Source organism: Centruroides vittatus, unplaced genomic scaffold, assembly GCF_030686945.1.
Source record: "Centruroides vittatus isolate TY-2023 unplaced genomic scaffold, ASM3068694v2 contig_474, whole genome shotgun sequence".
Classification (NCBI taxonomy): Eukaryota; Metazoa; Arthropoda; class Arachnida; order Scorpiones; family Buthidae; genus Centruroides; species Centruroides vittatus.
In genome coordinates, this window is record NW_027122266.1 from 2,976,459 (window position 1) to 3,001,777 (window position 25,319).

At 28.3% G+C, this 25,319-nt stretch overlaps 1 protein-coding gene across 2 annotated transcripts in view; it reads left to right on the plus strand.

The window, feature by feature from the left end:
* The window catches only part of LOC136977776 (LIM domain-binding protein 2-like), a 79,859-nt gene extending 62,133 nt beyond the window's left edge, over nucleotides 1-17,726 (plus strand). Inside the window, exons 11-13 of one of the 2 annotated variants that reach the window (XM_067273326.1) lie at nucleotides 6,000-6,050; nucleotides 8,405-8,532; nucleotides 16,002-17,726. In XM_067273326.1, coding sequence (XP_067129427.1) covers nucleotides 6,000-6,050; nucleotides 8,405-8,532; nucleotides 16,002-16,325 — 503 coding nt within the window. In that variant the 3' untranslated portion in view covers nucleotides 16,326-17,726. The remainder of the gene's footprint in view (nucleotides 1-5,999; nucleotides 6,051-8,404; nucleotides 8,533-16,001) is intronic. The other variant, XM_067273327.1, reaches the window with a different exon arrangement.
* Nucleotides 17,727-25,319: the final 7,593 nt, after the last annotated feature.

Consider the following 25,319-nt stretch of genomic DNA (forward strand, 5'->3'; position numbering starts at 1 on the left):
TAATTCTACAATTCAGTATATAAAGTTGTAATTGATCCATATATTCTAGAAGTTGAAGTCCTGTTTTGTTATATTTTTTATCTTTTGATTTATAAGTGTTTTGGATTGATAAATTGGGTCCTTTATATTCTATATCCATTTTTTCTCGCATTTAAATCGCCTGTAATTATAACATAAGGAGTAATGATTTTCCATTGTTCAATAAATTTAAAGACATCATTTAAAATCTGAAGCTGATCTGGAGGGATATAAACTAGTATAATGGCTATCAATCTGTTTACCAAAAAATGTACGTCTGGATTGGTAATTTGGATTGAGACTGCTATACAGTTATCAAATTTCTGTATATTTCTAATTACTCCTATATTTTTCTTAATGAGTAAGCTTAAACCACCGTATGGACGACCAGGGCCAACTGGTTTATGCGCCACGGTTGATATATCACTATATTCAATGTATTTATTTTTTAGTTCTTCATGTGACGAAGTCAACCAGGTTTCCGTTAGTCCCATTATATCAGTATTATGTAATAAATATCTAAATTCAATACTATCAGTTTTTTTCAATAAGCCATTACAGTTCCAATTTATTATGTTTAGGTAAGATTTTTCTTGATTTTTATTATAATCAGTTTCATTATTAAGTATTATCGAAGGTTGATGATTATTGGAATTATTCAAGTCGTATAGTCTAAAAAATTCTCTGCATATACCAGTTGATTTATTGAAAAACTATAAGTTACTTTTTTCTGTTTGATTAGGAGAAAATCGTCTCGTAATTTAACCTGTGTATTTCGTTTTTTTAGATCAATGTAGTAAGGTAATAAAGCTTTTCTTCTCTTACGAGAATTAACAACCAAATCTACAGACATGTTTAAATTTTGCCATGGTCCCAATGATTTATTTTGTTTTCGTTTATTGAAGTTGATCATAATTTGATTTTGCAATTGATCAGATTTTAAAGTCAAGCATAAGATATTAATTTTTGAGTTAGGAATATTGTGAATTGATTTAATTTCTTCTTCCATTTTGCATGGAATATTTAGTGAATGATTCAAGAAATTCAATATGTCCTCTTCATTCCCATCAGCAAATGTTTTCGAATAATCATATATTATTAAATTATTATTATTTAATTTATTATGCAGTGCATCAATCTTAAACTGGAGCAACTCATTCTCTTTTCTTAATTTTGTAATTTCAGATTCAAGATTATCATTTCTATCTCTAATAGTCTGAAGTTGACTAGTAAAGTCACTAATTTCATTATGGATAGTAATAATTTCTTTACGGATTAGAGAAAATTGATTTTCTATTTTTTTGTTACTAGAAGTAATCAATTCGACTAGCTTTGTCCAAGGAAGTGCAGTTGTAGTGTCCGATAGTTCCATATTTAAAGTTGCACATGAAGGATTCAAAGTAGAGTTTTCACTTACCGGAGTAGTCAATTCCACTCTTCGTAGTTGAGTTTACTCAGTAATCAAGTTGCTTTCACTTTCAGTTGATTTTGTATTAAAAGAAGATTGCGTAGTTCGGTTTGCTGGTGGTCTACCTCTTTTCATTGGAATTTTTTGAAGAGGACCTGGGTTCGGCTCGATACCGGACATTAGTAGTAGTAATTGAGTCAATTTTAAATTAAACATTGTTGAGACATAAACAGAAAAAGTGAAATGGATAAAATATTTTTTGACGAAACAAGGTGCAATCAAAATCTCACCAGTCGCCATGACGAACGGAGCGCCACCCCATATTATTAATACATTTTTACATGACATGTAATCATATTACATTATAGTGTTATAAAAAATTGATGTAAAAATAAATATGGTGTTTATGTATAAACAGCCTATATTCAAATATATACAAGATTTCTAATTATTTAAAAATTACTTATCAAAAAGGCAAACAATGCCATTTAATTTAAAGAATATTTTATTCAAATATGTAATTTATTTAAAATAATACTTATTTTAATAATAATGAAAATATTTTTCTGTTTTTCTTTATTTTCTCTTATGTTAACTTTATTTTATGAAATATATGAAAATTGTTCATTTTCATTTGCAAAAATTATAACAGTCAGTAAAAAAACAATGCATTATGCTACTTTGATGAAAGATGAATTGAATATATATTGTAGTATTATTATTATCATCATCTTCATTATGGAATGACTGGGGATATATATTAAAGATTAATCATTGATGATCAGTCTTATATATTGAATGTTTTTTGTTTTGTTGATATTGAAATTTAGAATACCAGTTATTAAAAGATAATATGAAAGGGCATTCAATGTTTTGTAACAATTTGGGAAGACAAAGTTTGGTTTATGTAAGATTTTCTTCCAAAATCTACTAATAATAGTCCATGTTTGATTAAAATAAACTAGTATTTATGAATCATTTCTTATAGTTTTTATAGTATAGAGAGGTTTCAAGGTCGCATGTCACGTGATAAAACACACGTTTGCTCCGCTCATTCGCCATTTTTGTGGTAGTTTTCGCTCGCTTAGCTTGCACGTAGTCTGTTATTCGACGTCTTTTTTTTAGTTTAAACGTACAAAAATACTGCAGTTCTATTATCATGGATTAAGTTAAAAAAGATTCTTTTCTTGCAAGCTATTCTAGCAGTCTAACAGGACGAGATGCAGCTCTGTACGAAGAGAAAATTTCGTTATGTCAAGGCGATCCATACGAAGCCAGTTTATCAGACTTCATCGTATATCAAGAGTTGTGGCCGAAAGTAAATTTGGTGACATTATAAACTATTTGGTTTTTACAACAAATTTCTACACCCTGTCACAAATGAAAGCTTATAAATCTTTAGAGGCCCATAACTATTTAACAAGTGGCTGGGTTTCTCCTGATATAAAAGTAAAAGTAATGAATAACAGCGAAGTAATATTGCTTGGAAAGATACGTTTTCTTTTGTTTGTTTAAACTCGTGTTTTTACGTATTTCTTAAGTAAGAATTTTTGTCTGAAAGTAAAAGTCTAATTAAAAACAGCCGTGGAAATTTTTTAATTCAACTTGTTCGGTACCTTTATTTTCTAGTTGAAACTAGCATATAATAAGTCTACTTGCTTTTCGTTTTAACGTGTAATGTTTATAAGTTTGCACTAGCTAAAGCCTGAAATTACATTAGTTATTCATTTATAAATGCACTATACCAAAATAAATTAATATAAGCAAATCAGTAAACTCTTTTAGGTTTTAAAATATAACTTAGTGTTTATTAACGTAAATATTGAAATGAAATGTTTCTGACAAACTCTTGTATTGATATTCACTTTATTCGTAATGAAATTTTTCCGGTTAATTCTCGAGAGCCATGCAGTTTGCCTTCGTCGTGAAAGCTCCTCAGTTTGAGATCCTTGATGACAAATAATGCCGGAAATTTTAAAAAATGATGTTCCTTTGTTCTTGAGTGAACTAGCATCACACCCAATCACCATACACACAACAAATCACCATAGTGATATTCGCGACGAAAAAAACAACACAAGAACTCCAGTTAAAACGCACGTGAACACACACAAAACGTAAACAAGTCACAAACAGTCACAAAGATGGCGCTGGACAATTGCGCATGCTCATGACGTCACTCGTGATGTCGACATGAAACCTCTCTATCCTTAGCATTTTATATATTTAAATAAATTTTATAAAAAAAAATTATTTGAATAGTGTTTGAATTCAAATACTTTTAAATTAATTTTGCTTTATAATATAACTATTCTTTATTGGACTACGAATGCCATTTGCATGTACAGGGTGTCACATTTAAAATTGACTCAACTGAGATGATGAAATATTTGTGAGATAAACTTTATATGGGCTATTTAAAAGGGAATGTGTATGAAATCAGTTTCAAAACCATATGCAAACTGAAGAAAAGCATTCTCAGAAGTATCTAAGCTGCCATCATCAGTATTTTACATAAGGTAACTCTGAACATGATTACAGATATACAGAGCTGCAGAGATCAAAAGTCACCACTTTCAGCTTCTTCTGTAAGTTTATTTTAACATTATTTAAATATACAGAAAGTTTTTAACAAGTGCCCTTTGCCTAAATTTATTTGAATTGCTTCCAGTGAGTGGGACTGATTTTACATAGGATAACTTGTATAGTAGTCATTTTCACAAAGAAAAAGTAATGGTTGAAATGATAAATTTGTCTCCAGCAGATTATAAATACATTTAGTTCAAAAAGATATGCAGATTCTTTAGACTGACTTTTGCTTTTCTAGAAATTGAGAAAACCAATCCTGGAAAGATAATTTGTTATTACTACTATTAAATTTTGAACCAGTTTAAAAAAAATTAATTTTGAATTTTATAAATTTCAGACATCATTTACCATTGAACCTAATAAATTTATCTGATTAAATATTTTAAATAATTATCATGTGATGGGTTAGAATCTAGCATAAATTTATCTGGTTATCTAGAAATTTAAAATGGTGCATCTGATATTAGATACATATGTAATAGGAATTTTCTGTTATTTTTTAAGCAATTTAAATTATTAAAGTTATACATTAATAATTTTGATGTGATATCACTCTTTTGATAAGTATTAATTAAAATTCTTATTTAACTATTAAATTTATTATATCTGAAAACAAACAGTATTATTTATATAAAACTAAGTTTAAAAACTGTTATCATAAATTATTGGGATTCTTCACTATCCAGAAGATGCGAGATTTTTTTTTAAAGCTACATTTTACTGTAAGTAATGTTTCTTGTCTTTAAATTTCTTGTAATAATATGCACAACAATTAAGTAATATGTCTCTAAAATGTTAACATTTTTTATTTAATAACTGATTGAAAAAATAAACCATGAATAAGTAAGTAACTTTAAATAATTACTGATTAGCCAGATAAAGTTTGAGTGAAATATCACATATACAGTATAGTAGAAATTAATAACTGCCTGATTACCAGGTTTTAAGTGAATAATTTTGATTGGAATTTTAATTAAATTAATTATAATAATAATAATCACTACAAAATAGACATGTTGTCATTATTTGATAAATAATAATTAAATTTAGAAAGACCCAGAGAGATGTATATAATGGAAATTGAATTTGCAATCATTGTGCACAGTACAAACATGTAACTATTATAGTTATTATTGCTACAATAATTTTGTAGAAAGATGCAGCTTAAATTAATACATATTTCAGCTAGACAATGATTCATTTATTAATCAGTCTGTGGAATTGTCTGCAGTTAAAAATTTCTTTATGTAAACTTGCCATCATATCCAATCAGAATTGTTTGTAACCTTGTAATTGTAGCAACTATTAATTCAGTTTAGTTTACTACTGCCAAATGTCCCAATCATAAATATGCATATATAATTTCAGTCTAATATTTTTAAAATAATGAAACAATTATTCAACTTATTCCACACATAACATTGGATATCTGATCCAATTGTTACTTTCTGCCCTTTATTGTTGTTAATTTTCTACATGTGATAATTTAAAAAGTTATGTTAATTATATTTTGAGTTACATAAGAATTCGTGTAATAATATGTTAATATATATTAATTTTTATTTATTTGTATATAAAAATACTAATTGTTATTTCTTTTATTTGAAGCTATTTTAATTTTAAGTAATTATGAAACATTGTATAACTTCTGTAAGAATTATTTGTATTTCAAATTAAAAAAAGAAAGTTTTATATTGGGAAATGGAAAGTAAAACTTCATTTCTTTTATTTATAAAATTTTATTTGTCATCTAATTTAAATTATGGAAACCATAATTTATAATTTTTTAGTTTATGCATTTTTTAAATCAAACTTAGAATTTAAAAAAGTTTCCCATTTATCACATCTTAATCAATTCAAAACTGATTTTTAAACTTATAATTCTTAGAATTTTTCCATTTAAATTTTAAATATGCATGTACAAAAAGCACAAGACTTAAAATTTTCACAGAAAAAGTAATTAAAAATTGGTTAATCCTGTCAGGTCCCATTCATCGCGGTCCAGCAAATGACCTTAAACCAAGTCAGGACATAGGTATGTGAATAAGTGTTGGCTGATGGGTTTAGTTTCTAAATCTATTGATAATTTAAGAAAGTTTAGATATATGATATATTTTTTGCACCATGAAATATACTGTTTTGTTTCAAATATAATATTCACACCTAATCTTGACAGTTTACTAATTCTAATCTTAATATTTGTGTTTATCAAACTTATCTTCAGCGCACTAATAACTGAATTGCAATTTTAATAATGTTAAAAATTAATATTTTATCTCTATTAGCATGGAAATATTTATGTTCTATATATTCATCATTAATTAAACATATGCCTTCATTCTTTGTCTAACTTAGTTCTAAATATAATAATTTATTGGAAATAAAGAGAAAAGAAAAACTATATGTAAACAAAAATTTGCTCTCTATAAACTGATTTCGATTTTTTATTTAACTATTTCATCATTAAAATCACTAATGATTATAAATATTTTATTAATATTTTTTATTATTATTCATTTTTCAAAAATAATTTATTTTTTCACTCACGAATAAATGATAATTAAATTTGATTTCATTTTGATTTTTAGTTTAAAATTATTCTTTCAATTAAAATATAACTTCAATTTGATTCGATTCAACAAACACAAGTTTTAAAGTCAAATTCTAAATTATCGGATATTATTATATAATTCATATATATAATTATGTAAATTTTTTTAAAATACTAACACAAATTAGTTTAAATTATTAATTTTTAACATATAGATAGGAAGAATCATCATTTATTGATAATTTTAATATATAATATTTTATATTTTAGAGGAATCAGTTAATTTTATTTATTCTAGTTTTAATAATTTAGTAACATCTAGCAAATGTCATAAAATGGAAACGCAAACATGCATAAAATTTCTGTAAACTGGACAGGTATATCATGACATATTATTTAGCTCACAAAGTTAAATGATTTAGAAATCATAGAGTTTGTGGACAATAAACCATTTGCAGTTTAGATGAAATATGATCTGTATCATTATGGAAACCATTTGGTACTTCTAGAAGAGAACTTTTTATATCAAGTAAATATTCAATCCACAACTCCATATACAAATATGTCTGCATATTCTGAACCAGATTAATATTCTAAATGTTACTGAATTAAGAATTCTAAGAATTAATTATGAAAATCATCAATAAATGGTGATGCTTCCTATCTTTTGTATCAGATCATTTTAATAATTGCAATTTTAGCATAAAGGTAATGATAAAAAATGTTGTTAATTCTTGATTATTGTTATAGTGAAAGTAAAATTTGTTTCTTCATCTTGAAGAAATAATACTGTGAAAATGATGATAAAGTAAATTTAAAAAGAAAAAGCTTGTGTTTGTTGTTATGAAATATTTGAAATTTTTAATACTAGTATACAGAATGAAAATTGGATATTCATAAAATACAGAAAATTGATGTAATTTCTATTGCATGTTGCACAGATTAAACTGGAAATAAACATTTTTCTAAAATTATCTCTTATTTCTGAATTCTAAAATTAAAATATAAGGAGTATTGAAATATTGAATGTTTTTTTTTTTTTTTAAATAATAAAATGCACTTTTTATTTATTTATTTATTCTGAGGATGAAAAATATTAACACTAAAGCATGTATGTTTAATTATCTTTTGAATTTATAACTGTAATATTGTCTTTCAGATTATTCTTAATTCAATTTTTAATTTTTTTTTAATTCCACCTATAAAAGCTAATTTCTTTTGAATGTCTGACATTTCTGTATTTATTTTAAATCTTATTTTTATATTACTTTTATTGTAGATTTATGAATAAAATGAAAAGACTAATATTTTGTTGCTCACAATTTTTTCTTTTTGGAAAGCATCTTATACTTGTAATATTTTATTGCTTTCTTAGAGACAGACATAAAAGTCTTGATATGAAGAAAGCACTTAGCTGATATATATATTTTATCTGCTTTAATTTAAAATTGCATTTAAGATATTCTATGTTCGAATTTTGTTTTAAAAAATATTTAGCTTTATATTAAAAATTACAATTTAGTGGTAGTTTATGAAGCTAATCTTCTCTAATATTAAATGAAGATATACTATTTCCATCGAAAATGATTATTATTTTCATTTATTTCAAAATCTAAGAAGCTTTCCTGAAAAAATTGTTTTAAATATCTATTATAACAGCTTATTGAATGAATACATTGGAAACTAGATTTTGAATGTTAAACAAAACAAATTTAAAATTATTTTATTAATGATAAGTGAGAAACAGAAAGAAAAATATTTTTAAAAATTATAAAATATTATGTATGCTATCATTTACATTGTTTTTATTAATATATAAATTTATGAACTTATTATAGAAACCCAACGTCCTCCAAGCAAACGACGCAAGAGAAAGACAACCACAAACAGTACAGGTAATACGGCTACAGGTGGAGGAAAGAAGAAAAATATTTCTCCTGGCCCTAGTTTTTCTTTAGCATCTCAGGTTAGAAATAATTATCAATATTCCTTAACATAGTAAATTTGTAAAGTTTTGATTATAATAGAAAAATAAAGATATCTAATAAAATATTTATTGTTTTGTGGCTACTCTGTGAAGTTTGTCAATAATAAAGTCCCTATGCATGCTAGTTTGAATTTATTAGTAGGTTTCCCTCCACTTTCTGTATAACTTTTATTTATTTATTTATTTTTTTTCTTATATCATTTTGGACACTATTTTTCATAATGATAATTGCAAGTCATTCAAAGCAATGTCATGATATCTGTTTTGAAGTTTTCAACTGTTATAAGGCAGAATTGGAAAACTCTTTTCATAATATCCCAAAGTGAATTATCATTTATTGTTGAATCTGGACTTCAAGAAAGATAAGCACCAGTGAGTAAATATTGTATATCATATTGAAGGCCTACCAAAAAGAAAAAATAATTAATAGAGATCACATTTTCATTCATTGAGATTTTGTGAACATGCAGAATAAATTGATTATAACAACACTATAACTTAGTTTCAAAAACCTCTCTTATAATAGTAAGAGAAATTTTTCAAGTATTAATTATGGTAATAGCTCACTAATCTGAATTCCACTTAATTCAAACCAATTTTTCTGCAAAATGTTCCAGCTAGAAATAAATTTCTTTTAAAAATACTATATATTAATTTTACAAATTCAAATATTGTACATTTCAGGTACAATATGAAAAGTTTGAGTGTACAGTTTATTTGAAACAAATTTAAATTATTAATAATGATGAGTGAGAAACAGAAAGAAAAATATATCATTTACATTGATTTTTTTGCTGATGAAATCTGTAAAGAGTGCTTCTAGTTACTATGCATTTTACTCACTTTGCTAGTGATAAATTTCACTTATCAACTGGATGATACTGCTTAATATGATGATCATTTATAATCTATGGTTATGAGCAATATTATTAAATGTTTTTGTGTATCCATAATATCTCTTAGTTTAACTGAAAAATGATATAAGTATAAACTGGCTTAAACATTTTGACTATCAACCCCTTAAAGAAATTCCTCAACCTTTTATTAACCCCCCTCTTTCTTGTTAATACATTTAATAATGATGATAAATAAATTTTGATGAGCTAGTATAGGGGTGGCAAACCTAAGGCACGTAAGAGAAATCATCTGGCACGTAATGTATCATATGATTTCTGTTTTTTCAATCATCCTTTCTGTTTATCACCTGATCATCCTTTTTTTCAATCAGATTTTGAACATTTATTCGAATTAAAGGGTATTCATTTAAGTTCTTTAAATATCATTATTGGAAGTCTAAGACTTTGGCACGCATTAACATTTTTAAAGCTAAGTATGCTTACAATATGGCACGTGGACTCAAAAAGGTTTGCCATTGCTGAGCTAGTATTAATCCATTTCCATAGGAAAAATCTACTTACAGAGTGCAAAGTTACATCATCCTGAACTTTCATATACATAACTCATTGGACTAATAATTTTTAATAAACTGTTTACAACCGTTACAAAAATGCATTACTGACCACTTTGGAGGTCCCTGGTCTAGGTTATTTGGTCTATTAACAATTTTTTACCTTTTTAGTTTGAATTAAATAACATAAAGAAGTCTTAATTTATTTTAAAGTGAATTAACTTTCATTTAATTAGTAAGTTTCTGCAATTTGTAGTATCTTTATAAGATATACAAATAATTAATTTTTTCCTCTTCAATATTTTTAATACAATACATGAAGTTGCAAAATGAGCACCATAATATTGAATGATACAAAACAGCATGAATGAATATTGCTGTTGTGTTACAACCATAAATTAGCAAAATTAGTTAAATATGTAATAAATTAAATTAGTAAAGGTTTTTTCCTTTTTTTTTTAAATCATTATGTTAAAAAATGGGATATATGGATTATTTGAATAAATGCAGTATATTCATAAATTGTAATCAGAAGACTTACAGGATTGGTTGAGGCATTAATTTACAGCAAAACATGAAGTCTATATCACACAATGCTGTAGTACCAAAAAGTGAATGTGTTTTGTGCTCTTAGCAAAGATAAAGTGTTCAACTTCTTATATTTTCCATGATGTGAACCATCAATGATATTGTATATCTGAATATGCTGAAAAATTTTCTCATTTCACAATTAAATGATGGCCAGAAGAATGTATGCACTTCCAGCAAGAGGACTCACCACCCTACTACCATACAGATATCTAGGATTTCCTCTAACTTGGGAAATATTTATTGATTGGTCAAGCATGGGCGTCTCATTCTAGATTTGAGTCCTCTAGATTTTTAACGAAACAACAAAAGAAGAAAATTGAGTATTTATTCCACTTTCTTGCAATCTTGCTGAGCTCAAAAATCATTGTTGCAGTTATCAAAATAACAACAGATATCCTTCTTCAGTTTTGGCAAGAAATTGAATTAAGAGGGAGTGTCTGCCAGATCAAAATATTGCTCACGTCAAACTAAAATGACTGTTGATGTTAAAACTTAGTGGGCTTTGCTATAAATTAATGTTTCAATTGATTCTGTAAGTATTCTGATTACAACTTTAGAATTTTGCATGCTTTTAAAGTTCTTTCTGAATTAGCTTTTATAACTCTGCTAATCTACACACTTCCATTTAACAATCAGTTTTGATTAGCAATAGTACACTTTATTTGACGTTTTTGTGATAAAACTTTAATATATATTCAATACTTTCCTGTATCTAAATTAAACTATATTATATGAAGAACGTTATCAGATCAGTAGTCTTCTCTAATGTATTCAACAATCTACTTTAAGTAAGGAAAAGTTTCCAATTACATAACTAATGGCTAATGATGATTAAACTTTATAGAGGTTAACTGCCTTGAGTTTTTACTATCTCTTTTACATTACATCACCTGTAAATCTTTTCTGTCACTATTGTAATATCTATTTTTCTTCCTCAATATTTTATCTATTATTTGTTTGTTGTAAATTTTCTTTGTTGGTTCTATGCTCCCTCCTCTTGCATCTTTTGACCATACTATCTCAATCTTGCTTTTTTATTTTTCTCTGTAATTTAAAATTATGATTAATTTCTAATATTTGAAATTTAATAGCATATCACAAAAACTATGTCCCTTATACTTTCAAGTCATTTTGGTTCATTTTCAGGGATTTATGCATAAATAACTATTTCAAACTCAACTTCTCTTACATTTATAAAGTTTAATTTTGTTATAAAATTAATTTTATGAGATTGTTGGGCTTACTGTACTTAATAGTATGCAGTTTGTATTTTTAGGTTAGCATAATTACATATAAAGAGAGAAAGGATACCTATCTGATTCCTGATAACTGATAGAATTAGTAGTTAGGAAAATTGAGAGGGAAGTTTTAAATTTTCATTGCCAATTGATACAATTTTGCATCCTTCAGATGCTGGAAGTTTTTAGTAAGTTGCATGTGTTATTTTTGGACAAAAAAATGTTAAATGTTATTTACTTCTACTTGGAAGTGTAAGAAACATTTTAGAGATTATATTTTATTGTTTGGTTTCTCACTTTTCCAGGACATATTTAATTATAATGGTCTTTCATCATTTATGTCCTCAGGTAGGGCCGATGCCTTAATTTTAAGTTATTACTATTTTATATAGATTGCTTGAAATAAAAACATTTATGTCACCTTTATACACACATTCAAAATATCTTATGACAAAAAAATTATTTCTGAAGATGGTTTAGACTTAAAAAGCTAAAAGTAAAATAGATATTGAGAGAAAATCATTTTTTAGACATGGGTTGAATGCTATTGAAGTATATAAGAAACAGGTTCTTCAAAAGTAATGCACCAGAGGATGCTTCCACACAGCACTTATTCACCATAAGGGGCACCTTAATGAATGTGCAACTTAGAAAATGACACTATTTAATCATTTTATTACTTTAAGAAGGAAAGTAAGGCAATCAGTCAAAAAATGACTCCTCAAGAGTCTTACATTTTTGGACTCCTCAAGAAATGCAAAAAAAAAAAAAGAATTTGGAGGTTTTTCTATATGTATGAATGTTAGTTTGTGTGTGTGTATTTGGGGCATGATTTTGTTTACCCCTGTACTTTTTGTTGAAAATTTCTGAAATTTTGCCAGAAGGTTTGTGTATAAGGGGATCTGTGCTATTAAATTTTGCTGGTTAAAGATTGACAGATGGGGAGATAAAGGGAGGTTGTATATCTTACCTCCAGTAGGTTTGACTTAATGACAATTTTATTCATTATTAGCATTTACAATTTTGTTATAAAACCCATCCCTACCCTGGAAATTAAACTTTTTGCCATTTTATGATAATTAAAAATATAAAAAGCTTTTAATAATAAAACATCATAAAAGATGGCACCACACATGCAGTTTTAAATGTTGCCAGGAAAGTTACAAAAAATGCCAGCAATAAGTTGCTTATGACAAATTATTTTTTTAGTTTGTTTCCCTACAAATTACATGTTTGTCTTAACAGTGCCCCTTATGGCACATATGTGCTACACATGGAAGCATCCTCCATGCAATACTTTTGAACAACTCTGTATCTACAGGTATTTAAATCTAAGAACAACATAGGTACAAACTAGTGTCATTGATGGTTGGAGAACAAAGTTTTACAAAAGTTAGAAAGGAGCATGGGAATAAAAGAACATTTAAGTTTGCCTTAGAACTAATTACTTAAAGAAAAAGATATAAATAGAAACAAGTAAGTATTTATTGTGGTATTGTCAAAATGCCAGGCTGCAATTTTTAATTTAAAATATATGCACTCCACCTCAAATTAGTAGTGGCTTGCCCCTGTACATCATACTTTTCCTTTAACAATACAGTTATGCCAGCCATCTAACACCTTTCAGGGGAAATTTTTGAATTGAAATAATGTGACTTCTGGTTTGCTTCAGAAGTTTGTATATAGTTGGTCTCGTCTTTCGTCTAACTCCGTTCTTGAGATTAAAGAAAGACAGGCTGGTGACAGTGGGAATTAATAGGTCTACAAGTTTTTCAAATCGTAGCCCAATAAAATATTGATTCATTGGGTAGAAGAATTTGGAAAGGGAATTTCATAGCAGACTGGAAATAATGACATAAAAACAATATGAAATATTTATAAATCGTACAAGTTTATAAAAAGGAATATGAAATAGTTAGATTTATTTTTTAAGACAGAAAAGAGGAAAGATGAGTAACTAGAGACATAAAATGTAGAATTCTTAGAGGAATGAGAAAGGATGAAGAAAAGATTCTATGTGAGTGATATGAAGAGAACTCTAAGGGTTAGGTTGACTGAACATGAAGAAGGTTGTAAGAAAGGCAGCATGATCACAACACTTAGAGCAAGCCTTGAGTTGAGAAAAGAAATAGAAGTCAAATAGAAACAGGCAGGAACTTTAGAATAAATAAGGAAAATCAAAGGTATAACATGTGGAGATCTGTAGAAGAAAATTAGTCTTTTAATAAAACCAAAAACATTTATTATTAAATACTATTTTTCAACTTAAAAAGGTTGTGAGTGTATTTGTTGAGAAAAGTAGTCATTTGTAGTTAATAAGAGACATATCTATTTTAACACCAGCATAGAAATGGGTCATAGAAAAAGGAAAGATTTAAAGAGAAGATTATAAAGTTAGGGAATTATTATTGAATTTAATAATAATGATGATAAATTTAAATCATATGCATCACCTGCTAATGTTAATTGTTAAATCAAAAGTTTTCAAATTTGAATTAGAAACATTTTGTACAGTACATACACTATTGAAGATGATCTAAACAGCTTGAAAGTATTAGTGGCATCGTTTGTGTATTATTTATATCATATCATACTCTCCAATAAAACAAAGATGAAATTTTCTATAATGCTAGTTATTTATGTTCTTGCTTATACTATTATCATTTGTATTTCATACATTTGCATAAGAGTTATTAAATTACATATAACAAAGATGATTCATTTTAAAAACACTTTTCTATAACTTCCAGGTGCAGTTCCAAAAAAGTGATTTCCAATATGAATCACCGTTACCATATATCTATTTTTTTGAAGTGTTCTGGATAGAGAATACATAACCTAAAAGTTTACTCCATTCATGGAGTGATTTTTAAATTTGATTTTAAAGATTTTATGGGTTCCAAACAGGGACTTATAAATACAGGGTGTCCCAAAAAAATTGTACACTTACAGCCAGTAACTTGCTAAATTTTATTCTTTTCAAGCGTAACTGATTTGAAATATTGACTGAAATAAGACTAAACTTTGAGAAAATAAAATTTTTCCATAAGTGCTACTGGAAGTGCAAGAATGTAAGTGAACTTCAAGGATAATTTAAGAGTTTCAGGGTGATCCATCAATGCAACTCATTATTGCTCAACTTGGAGATAAATTGGAAGCAGATGGAACCATTCAAGACATCTGGAAACAGTATTCTGGAAGAATGCAAATGTCTATGATTTCCACAAGAGAAAATGAGCTGCAAGAAACTTACTGTGAATTTCCAAGAAAATCTGTTTGACAGGTGACTCAGGAGACAAAAATGAAATTGATGTGTGAATTGAAATTTCTAATTTTGTTTAGAAAAGTTTTACTTCACCATTAGCCTGACTGGAAAGTTGAATTTTATGGATGGTACCTAGCAGAATGTGCACAGAACAGCTTCCAAATAAAATTGTTAGGAGTGATGAGGCCACATTTGTTAAATGGCTCAATTAAATGCCACAACTGCAGCTATTGGGCAATTAAGAATCCACTTGTTATGGTGGAATATGAACTTACCAGGTGTTAGTATGATACTGATTATCAGCATTGGCTTAGATTATTCTTCTTTGACATTAAATGTCACTGGTGCTATTTATTTGAACTTGCTGCAGGAATCTATATCTTGCTACTCATTCAAAAGAAATTTGGTAATGAGAGGAAGTCTTATTTTCATCAAGATGGAGCATCTTTCCATACTATTGTGAAGTGAAGGCCTATCTTGGCAAAAATCTGCCAAACAGGTGGATTGGGCAAAAAGTCTCATTAAATGACCCCTGCATTCACCAGATTGTACACCACTGGACTTTTTTATGAGGAAATCTTAAGGATAAAGTTTATGGCAATGAATTGAAAGAGAATGCATCTGAATACCAAATGAAATTATTCATAATGTTTGTAAATCCATTGGTTTGTGTTGTTAGTAGTGCCTGGACCCCAAAATAATCAGTTTGAACACTTGCAATAACAAAGATTCTACATTTGTCTTCTTTAATTTGGATTATAAATACATCTAGTGTGTGTACATTTTTTGGGATACACTGTACATAGAAAAGAAAAATATTATCTTACTTATTTTTTTAATGAAATGTTCCAAGCCTGATATTCATTTGTATATTTTTACTGCAATAAACTTATTCTGAATAATCTCTCATTCAAATAATTAATTTTTTGTTATTCTAATCTTTCAGGATGTTATGGTTGTTGGGGAACCATCTCTAATGGGAGGAGAATTTGGCGACGAAGATGAAAGACTAATTACACGTTTAGAAAACACTCAATATGATGCTTCAGCAGCAGCAGCCAATGGATTAGATGAAGAAGAATTTACAAATCCGCCAATGTCGTCTGTAACGAGTACTGCTTCGGCACCACAGTCCTCGTCTTGGTCGGGACCGCCAACCAGTGGGCCTCAGACTGCCGAACACAGTACCTCCAGTTCTGGAGGTCCAGGATCCGTTCCACCGCCAACAACACAGGAAGATAAAAAGTCTTCTCCATCTATAAGCCAATAAATAAAAGAATATTCTATAAAGAATCGTAATATGTATATATATATATTTGCGTATATATACTGCATATATTCTCAAATTTATGTATATATATAGTATATATACAGAACGTATGTGTTTTATTTTCTCATCCTTCCCATTCAGATTATTTTATTGGGGATTGTGATCACATCATTGCATTTAACATTATCATCATATGTTCGATGGATTTTGATACAGACCACATTCCAGGGACATTCTTACAAAAAATCTTCTGATTTTGTTTATTATATTGTTTTTATTGTATTTTTTTTACCTTTAAAGAGCATTTTATTTGAATTGTTTCTACCAAAGTTATTTTAACTCTTTGAGAACCAATCAAAGACAAGTTTATTAATTGTTTAAACGAGTCTTTAGAAGTGTGTGTCTCGTTTAATATTTGTTTAAAAACAACAAACCTATTCTCAATAACAGTTTGTTGTTATTAAATACAAAGAGACATGAATTTTGTACTCAGTTGCAAGACTTTTGAATGGAGAATAGTTTTCAGAGAATTAAAATTAGGAAATAATCTCAACCTTATCTGTTATTTCTATTTGTGATCAATAAACAGTATTAAAGTTTTCTGAGATTAAAAAAATAATTCTTTGTAAGAAACCAAAGTTTGCAAAAAAGTTCCTCTGTGATTTTTAGATGTTTTATTACTTTAAATTTATTATCTTATTATTAATTCTTTTTTTATATGTTTGTTACAAAGTGAAAAAATGGGTATATGTGGTTCAAGAAAGTCAGGGAATATAAAAAATAAGAACAAGCCACAATGTAAAATAATTGCAGCCAATATCATTTAAAATATTTTTTCCTTTTAAAAAAAATGAATTTATCTAGAATTAGATAAATTTAACTGTAAAAATTGCTTTATGTAGAATTTTATTCAAAAAAAGTTCTAATTATTAAGAATGTACTGTTAATTTTAAGTTTTTAAATAATCGACTACTATTTTTTAAATATAAAATTTTTCATAAATTCAGAACTAGTTACTTTATTTTTAGTTGACTGATTTACAAATTATTCAAGTTAAAACTGTTGTATTTTATGTATTTTGTATTGTAATTATAATAGAATTAAGAATGGTTTGTTTACATAGAAATATTTTACTTTATATTTGAATAAACAATCCAATACATAAAGCAAAAAAAAAAAAAACATTCCTCTCACTAAGCTTGACACAACAAAAGTATTGAAATCTAATTTTATTAAAACAAAAATCGGTGATATTAGAAAAAGGGGAATGATTGTCTAGTTGTCCTTTCTTGTATAGTTTGACGGATGCGATAAAAATTATAGATGTTTGTAAACGGTTCAAAGGAAGTTTGTCCTGTATTAATGCAGATGTTGAAATAAAAGAATCCTTCAATCGTTTCATATATTTCTTTATATATCTATTTCCAAGCACACCAATCTCAAATGTGAATTTAATGATATAATTTCTTCTATATTAGTATTGAAATTAGATAACACTTTAAATACTTCATTTGTAGACTTTCAAATAAGTTGGCACATAATGTAAGCCAAGATTTGAATGATTTTAGTATCACTTTGACAAAATAATTTGATTGCTTCTCGAGCTGAAATTCAATGCACTAACCAAAATCATTTTTAACTTTAATTCAGATTAAAAATAAGTTTTATAGTATGGTGGAGCCAGGGGCATAGTATCAAGTATAGTTGTGTGTTGAAGAGAGGATTGTAGGTAAGTTAAAAGAGGAGAGAATTAAAAGTTAAATTGCAATATTGTGAGAAAGCAGATTTGAGGCACCAGGCCATGGAAATTGAACCAGTGGATACTATTTAACCTAGGTTTATAAATCAATAACTGATAACACTAGCTTTAAAGAAAAAACCAGTAACGAGTTCTGTAAATTTCCCAGCAAAAACTTCAAAATTGCATGTGGCTAAAACACCACTTGGGAGACTGGAATGATATAATGAACACTTCACTGGAATTTATGACTTGGATTGAAGTTTTAATTTGAAATAAAAATTTGTGGAGATCTTCAATTGTAGACCAAAAATGTTGACCGAAAAAATTTTTATTTTAAATTAAAACCTCACTAGAATACAAGGGTATTCATTGAGGCAGCAGAGTATTGTCTATTGAGCTATGATCAGAAGAGCATTTATCAGAGAATGATGATGGTAGAATGAGGTAGTGGGAAGTACTTGAGGATAAGCTCTGTTCCCAATTGTCTGGATTTCAGCACTGAGATCCAGACAATTGGGGAGCCAGATTTTAGGATAGATATTGAGCCAAGAGTTGTGAAATGACAAGGAAAAGACAGCCAAAATTAGAGGCATAAAGTACTTAGAAGCAAACACTGGTGAAAATGTCTTCCAGAGTGTTGGGGAGATAATGAGGAAGAGCATTAGGTGGAGTAATTACAACCAATCAGTCAACATGCTCACTAGGGATGCTTAAGGACAGGAGTCCAGGCAAGAATGACTGATGTCGTAAGTGAGGGAATAGATATAGTGTTGCATGAAAAATGAGTTTCTGGAAACTGAAATTAATAGCATTGTGCAATTCTGTTCTTACTGTGCTCAAACATTTTTTCAAACAATTGCACTTTTTTAACCCTTGGCCTCCAATGAAAGATAGATTGCTAACCACTGCCAGTACACTAACTTTTCTTCTTCTTTGGTGCTGATAAAACTTTCTTTGCACAGTGTAGATTGGTTCCTAGTATATAATGACTTGAATTTTATCAACTTGGCACTAAGGTCAGAAAACTGATCATCCTCAATACTTATGACCACAACTATTATTGATTTTGTATGGAATCTGTAGATCTTTGCTCGGTCTACATCCAGTACTTTTATTCTTACATTCTCCAACTGAGTTTTAGAATTTCATTACAAGAGGCTCTTTTCATTTTCATTCCTTGCATTTCAAAGCTTTGGCAGTCTTTCTAAACAGCATCACTTTTTTGGCCCTGTTAGAAGTTCTCAGTTGTCACAGCTCTCGAGAGATAGCCAACCCACTGTTGTCTGTTTCAACTAATGACAAATGTTGCGTCCCTGCTGCTTTGTCTACTCCAACTGTGTTTTCTTCTTGACCTCCCGCAGCTTTTTTCTCTGCTCCAAATGTACTTTCTAGTTGCATTCCTCCATTTCAGCATTTAACATTTTTTTCAATCTTTAATGTCTACATTGTTTAATAAATCACATGGAATAACTGAACTGGCAATAAACATTTGCATTAGAACACTAAACATAGCTTTATATGATAAATATTTGATCTCCTCATGATAAGCTCTATTTTTCATTGTTTGCACAAACTTCAAGCCTTCAGATCATTTTGAAGTTTTATTTGTTGACAAAGTTGACAACATATTTCCAATGTCCTGATTTGCACATTTGACTGATTTCCAAGGCTGACTGTGCCTAAGTTTTCCATGAACAATCTTTTTTATCAGCTCACTGCCACATAAACATTGAATAACTTGGTTACAAAACACTACCATTATCATAATGAAGATATTAGGTACACCAAAAGTTGTGAAAATATTGAAATGATGATATGCAACTTCCTCAGCCCTTTTAGATTGCTTGGAAAATAAATTTTGACATATGATCTTGGTATAACAATATGAACTTAATCACATTATCTGGATTGGCTTGCATGTCAATTAAGTTGAACTAGCATTGTAAATTAATTTTGCTATGTAGAATGCATTTTACTGCAATACATTTTTTCCAACGTTTTTTCTTTCTTTTGACAAGATTTGCATAATTTTAAATAAGTAACAATAGATTCAATAGTCACATTCTTATATTTGCAATTCAGTTCCATAGTCATCGGAGTTCTTCCATTATGATCAGTAGCAATGTGGGATTTGTGTATCACATTACATGGTTCAAAGTATAACAAAAAATTTATTTTCCGGCAGACAGTGGTGAAATTAATTTCTCTTTACCCCAGATGTTGATGACTACAAACTTCTTCAAACGTCAATATGAACAGGTATTTTTACTGGCCACGTTTTTCACATCTTTCACTTAACTAACGAACAATATAACATTCTGTTAAGTGAGAATTATCTTTCTTCTTATTCACTAATTCAGTTAAAAGTTCATAAAATCTGCTATGTATTACATCACTCATTCTGCTGCATTAAAAACAAGACTTATAATAGACAACTTTTTTGTGTTTACATAAAGGAAAGTATTATGACCCAACAAAATTTAAAATTGTACATGGCAGCCCTTGACACCCACAAATGCAAAACAGTAACCTATAGAACATAATAACCAAAATGTCAAAAAATGCTTAGATCTTTCATGCAGGACATAATTCAACAAAATGTGGATTTGGGTTTTATCTTGTGCAATATCAAAAACTGCATCGTATCTTCTGGTCATTGACAGATCACCTTATCGAGCCTTCATTGGTAGTGGGCCTAAAACTGGTTTATAAAGTTCTAATATTCCTGATGGTATTCTTTCATCTATTGAAACCACAGTATAAGAAGAAAGGTGAGATAGCTGTTTCAAAACCGTCCAAGGTTATTTATTTGTTCACATATTATCAAAAGGTGCAATAATAGAACAGATGTGTAACAGTTTGTTCTATGTGCGTACTGTACCTGTACATTCATGTGCATTTAAAAATAGTTTTTTTTCCATTTATTTATAATTTATGACTACTTATGAAAAGTATTTGGGTACCAATATTTGTTTCATTTGTAAGTGGCAAAGTACCTTTCTCAGTGAATTAGTTTGAATCGTGCTATTTAACGACGAACAAAACATGTTTTGTGACTGGGTGCAATGCTGGATATGCCACATATTTGGAGAAAGTAAGTTTATTTAAAGGACCTAAAGATTCTGAATTATAACTGAAATGGCAACAAATGATTCCTAGTGAAGACAGACTTTACAAATTTCAGATTTCATTTGTGAAACACATTTTGTACCCCTCTATATTTTTAAAAAGTGGAATGCTTATAAGGATGTAGTATTAGTAATGACAGTACCACTGAAAAAATCCAGCAGCAAGTTGCATAACTTTCCCGGTTATTATCAGCTTTTATTCAGAAAATTATGCAATTAAAAATATATCAGTTAAGAGATGGTGCCACACACTATCACGTGAATTTTGTTGTAAAAAGTTCTATATTCTTAATTATCATCTAATGGCAAAAAGCTTAATCTTGAGAGTAGGGATCAGTTTCATAAACTGTAATGTTAATAATGTATAACATCTTCAATAAGTCAACCCCACTTGAGATATACATATGATCTTTTGCTATCAACCTTTCACTACAAAAATTTAATAGCATCAATGTATAAATATACATATTTCAAAACATTATAATTTTTTAAAAATTAAACTTTGCACCCTCGACGGTTTTTAGAATTTTTATTGCACCCTTAGTAATAAAAAGGTTGCCAACCCCTGCTCTATGGTAAAATGGGATGAGGCAGAGATAGTTAATGCTTTACACTCCCAAACATTGATGCTGAACGTTGAAAAAATTTAAATATGTGAGCAGGTTGGAGACTAAATGTATTAATGCAAGAGATGCAGACAGTATACTATCAGTGTGGAAGGTCATTGTAAAAAAGAAGCTTCTTTATAGCACAGATTAAGGATAGACTATGATAGTTGGTCTTAGGATCATAGCGCTCTCACTGGTAACAGGCTATTCTATTAAGCACATTCACTCCATTCAAAAGTATGTTTCTATTAATTAAACACTGTTTAAAATTAATAGAAACAATTTTAAAAACATTAAATGAGCTAGGTCGGATGGCCGTGGCAGCCTACTGCTCTGGAGGACTCAGAATCAAATCTGGACGGGTCGAAAAATCCCCAGGAATTTTTCAGGGATGGTCCATCCGGTTATGTTGTACCACAATGGGACCCTGTCCCTCACCACTGGCTGCTTAATTGTGGGCCTGGCTGAACCCACAATGGGCTTGCTAAAAGAGGCCTTCTTACTGCCCACAGGGCGGAGAGTTAAAAAAAACATTAAATGAGCATTTATTTATTATAACATTGTCACAATGCCAGGCTGCAAATTTTAATCCTATTTTTAATTTATTTAATTTAAAATATGTGCTCTCCACTTCAAATTAGTAGTGACATGCCCCTGTACATCATACTTTTCCTTTAACAATACAATTATGCCAGTTATCTAACACTTTTCAAGGGAAATTTTTGAATTGAAATAATGTGACTTCTGGTTTGCTTCAGAAGTTTGGATATAGTTAATCAAAGCCTCCTGTCCCTAAAGTTTCCGTATCTGGTCTCAAGATTAAGGAAAGACAGATGGACTACAATGGGAATTTATAGATCTACAATTTTTTTCAAATTGCAGCCCAATTAGCCTTCAATAGTATGAAACTGGTACATTTAAAAAAAATCTGTTAACTAATTGTATTTTTCTAAATAATTCACAATTTTGTTATTTTTTTTATACAATGTAATAATTTTAATTTTGTAATGGTCAATATTAAAACAAGCAAAACAGTATCCTTAATTAATTTGAAAATCATATATAAGGAGGTACAGTACATATTATTTTTTGCTAATAGACTGTAAGTAGAAGATATAGCTAGTATGAATGATATTGACTAACTTTTATAAAACTAAACATCTTTAATTCATCTTTTCTGTAACTGCACTATCAAAACAACAAACACAGAACCATTATGTCAAAATATTTACTAATAGAATCTACTACAGAATGAACTCAGTTTGTAATTGTGCTGCAATTTGAAAATTGTAAACCTAGAAATCCCCATTGTCATCTGTCTGTTTGTCCTTCCTTAATCTCGAGAATGGAGTTAGTTAGATGAAGGCCGAGACCAGACATGGATACTTTAGGGGCAGGAGGCTTCGATTAACTGTATACAAACTTCCGATGTAAACTGTTATTTCAATTCAAAATTTTTTCCCTGAAAGGAGTTAGATAGATGACCGGCATGAGTCTCTTGCTAACAGGAAAAGTGTGATGTACAGGGACAAGGCACTAATTTGAGGTGGAGAACATATTTTAAATTTTAAAAAATATGATTTAAAAAAATTGCAGTCCAGCATTTTGATGATGTCACAATAAATAATTGCTCATTAAAGATAAAAATTAAACAAATGCATTATTATTTTATGATCATATACAATATTTTTACTGCTAGTATGATACTTTCTCATTTAACTACATCCATTTAAATTTCTGGCTTTTTTTTTAAATAAGTCAATTTGAATTTTAATTTAAGTTAAAATTAAGTATATAGAGATTTTGATAATAAGTAATAAATTGTAATTCTAGTACAACAGCAAAATAAATAAGTCAATGTTTTGTTTAGTCTGGTTTTAATAAAATTCAATTTTTAAAATAAAGTTAAAAAATTTAATATAATTTATTTTAACAATTATTATTCAACAATTACAAAAATTATTTACATAAAAATAATTACAAGAAACTTTAAATCTTTTACTTGTTAAATTGTTAGTCATAAAATTATTTTATCCACAATAAATATTTAGCATTGGAATAAAGACTACATAAATTATAGTGCGATGAAATGCCCAAAATATTGCACATTCTCCAAGAAGATCCAAATATAATAACATATTAATAAATTATTCAGTATTTTGGATTGAACTTAACAATCATACATATTAGAATCAATATTTTAATAAAGGAATTCTTTATTAAATCCAGTTTAGAGTCCTTGAACTTATAAAATGCTTAAATGACAAAATGATAAAATTTACTTAGAATTGCTTAATACAGTTTAAATATATATATAATATATTAATCAATAAGTAAGTCTATATCAACAATTAACATAAAAGAAATGTTATTCCATGATTTTTTCAACTTGAAATTTTCCCACTTTCTAATGAAAAAGACATCCAAAATTTGGGAAAATGCATGTCCCAAAAATAGTGAATCCTGTTTTAAATGAGGATATCAATAGTAACTATTTCAGGAAGTTGATCTGAATTTGGAGTCTAACTATAAATATAAATAAATAGGTGAAATAATCAAGAACATATTGCAATTATCAAACTGTAATAGTGTAACACAGCATTCTGCAATTACAGCAAGAAATAAGTGAAAATATGGTTTTTGAGATCAATGAACAGATAGGATATATTGACCAGTTCCATGCTCAAAGAAATATAGCCAATAAACTGATCAGAATCTGCAAAATCATTTTATAATCATTAAAATCAAAACAGTCCATATGTCAGTGTTTGACACTCCCTAGAAATCAATACACTATTGCTCTAAAGAATGCTAATCACATTTTTGTAGTCACTGCTGATTATGAAAATATTGAAGAAATATAATTCCAACAAGAAGGAAAAAGTAGTCAATTGCAAGACAGTCCACAAGAAAATTTTCTAAATAATATGTCGTCATAAAACAGGAATACTGCTTGACATCTGCAATCTTTTGATCTTACAACTTCTGATTTTTCCTCTCAGTCTCCTCCACAAAAATTTAGAGAGATAAAGTATGTAGTTCTATAGACAACATTTAGATTGTGATATGTCAGAATTTCTGTAAAAAGTTGTGGAAAGTCTATGTTCTGAACATATGACAACAGATCATTTGTAAATTTTATTTTTTACAACTAAATCTTCATACTATAGATTTTCATTAAATAATAACTTTGTATTGGAATTTAAAATTTTCCATAAAAATTATAAAACAAGTAGATTCACTAGTTTTGGGGCACCAATTTAAAAAGTTCTCTTTAAATACCATAAATAATATTACCTCATATATAATGACAATTTAAAATGTCAGATATTGATTCTAATCCTTAAGACACATTATTTTTTTATAATTACGTTTTAAACACTCTCTTTACTTTAAAACATTCTCTTTTTATTTTTAAATAAATTTAAAATAAAATGTTTTAACTTTTATATCTGCATGAAGAAACTGGAGAATGTAAGAATGAAAATTTCATTCATTTGCATAATTTTGAGCATAC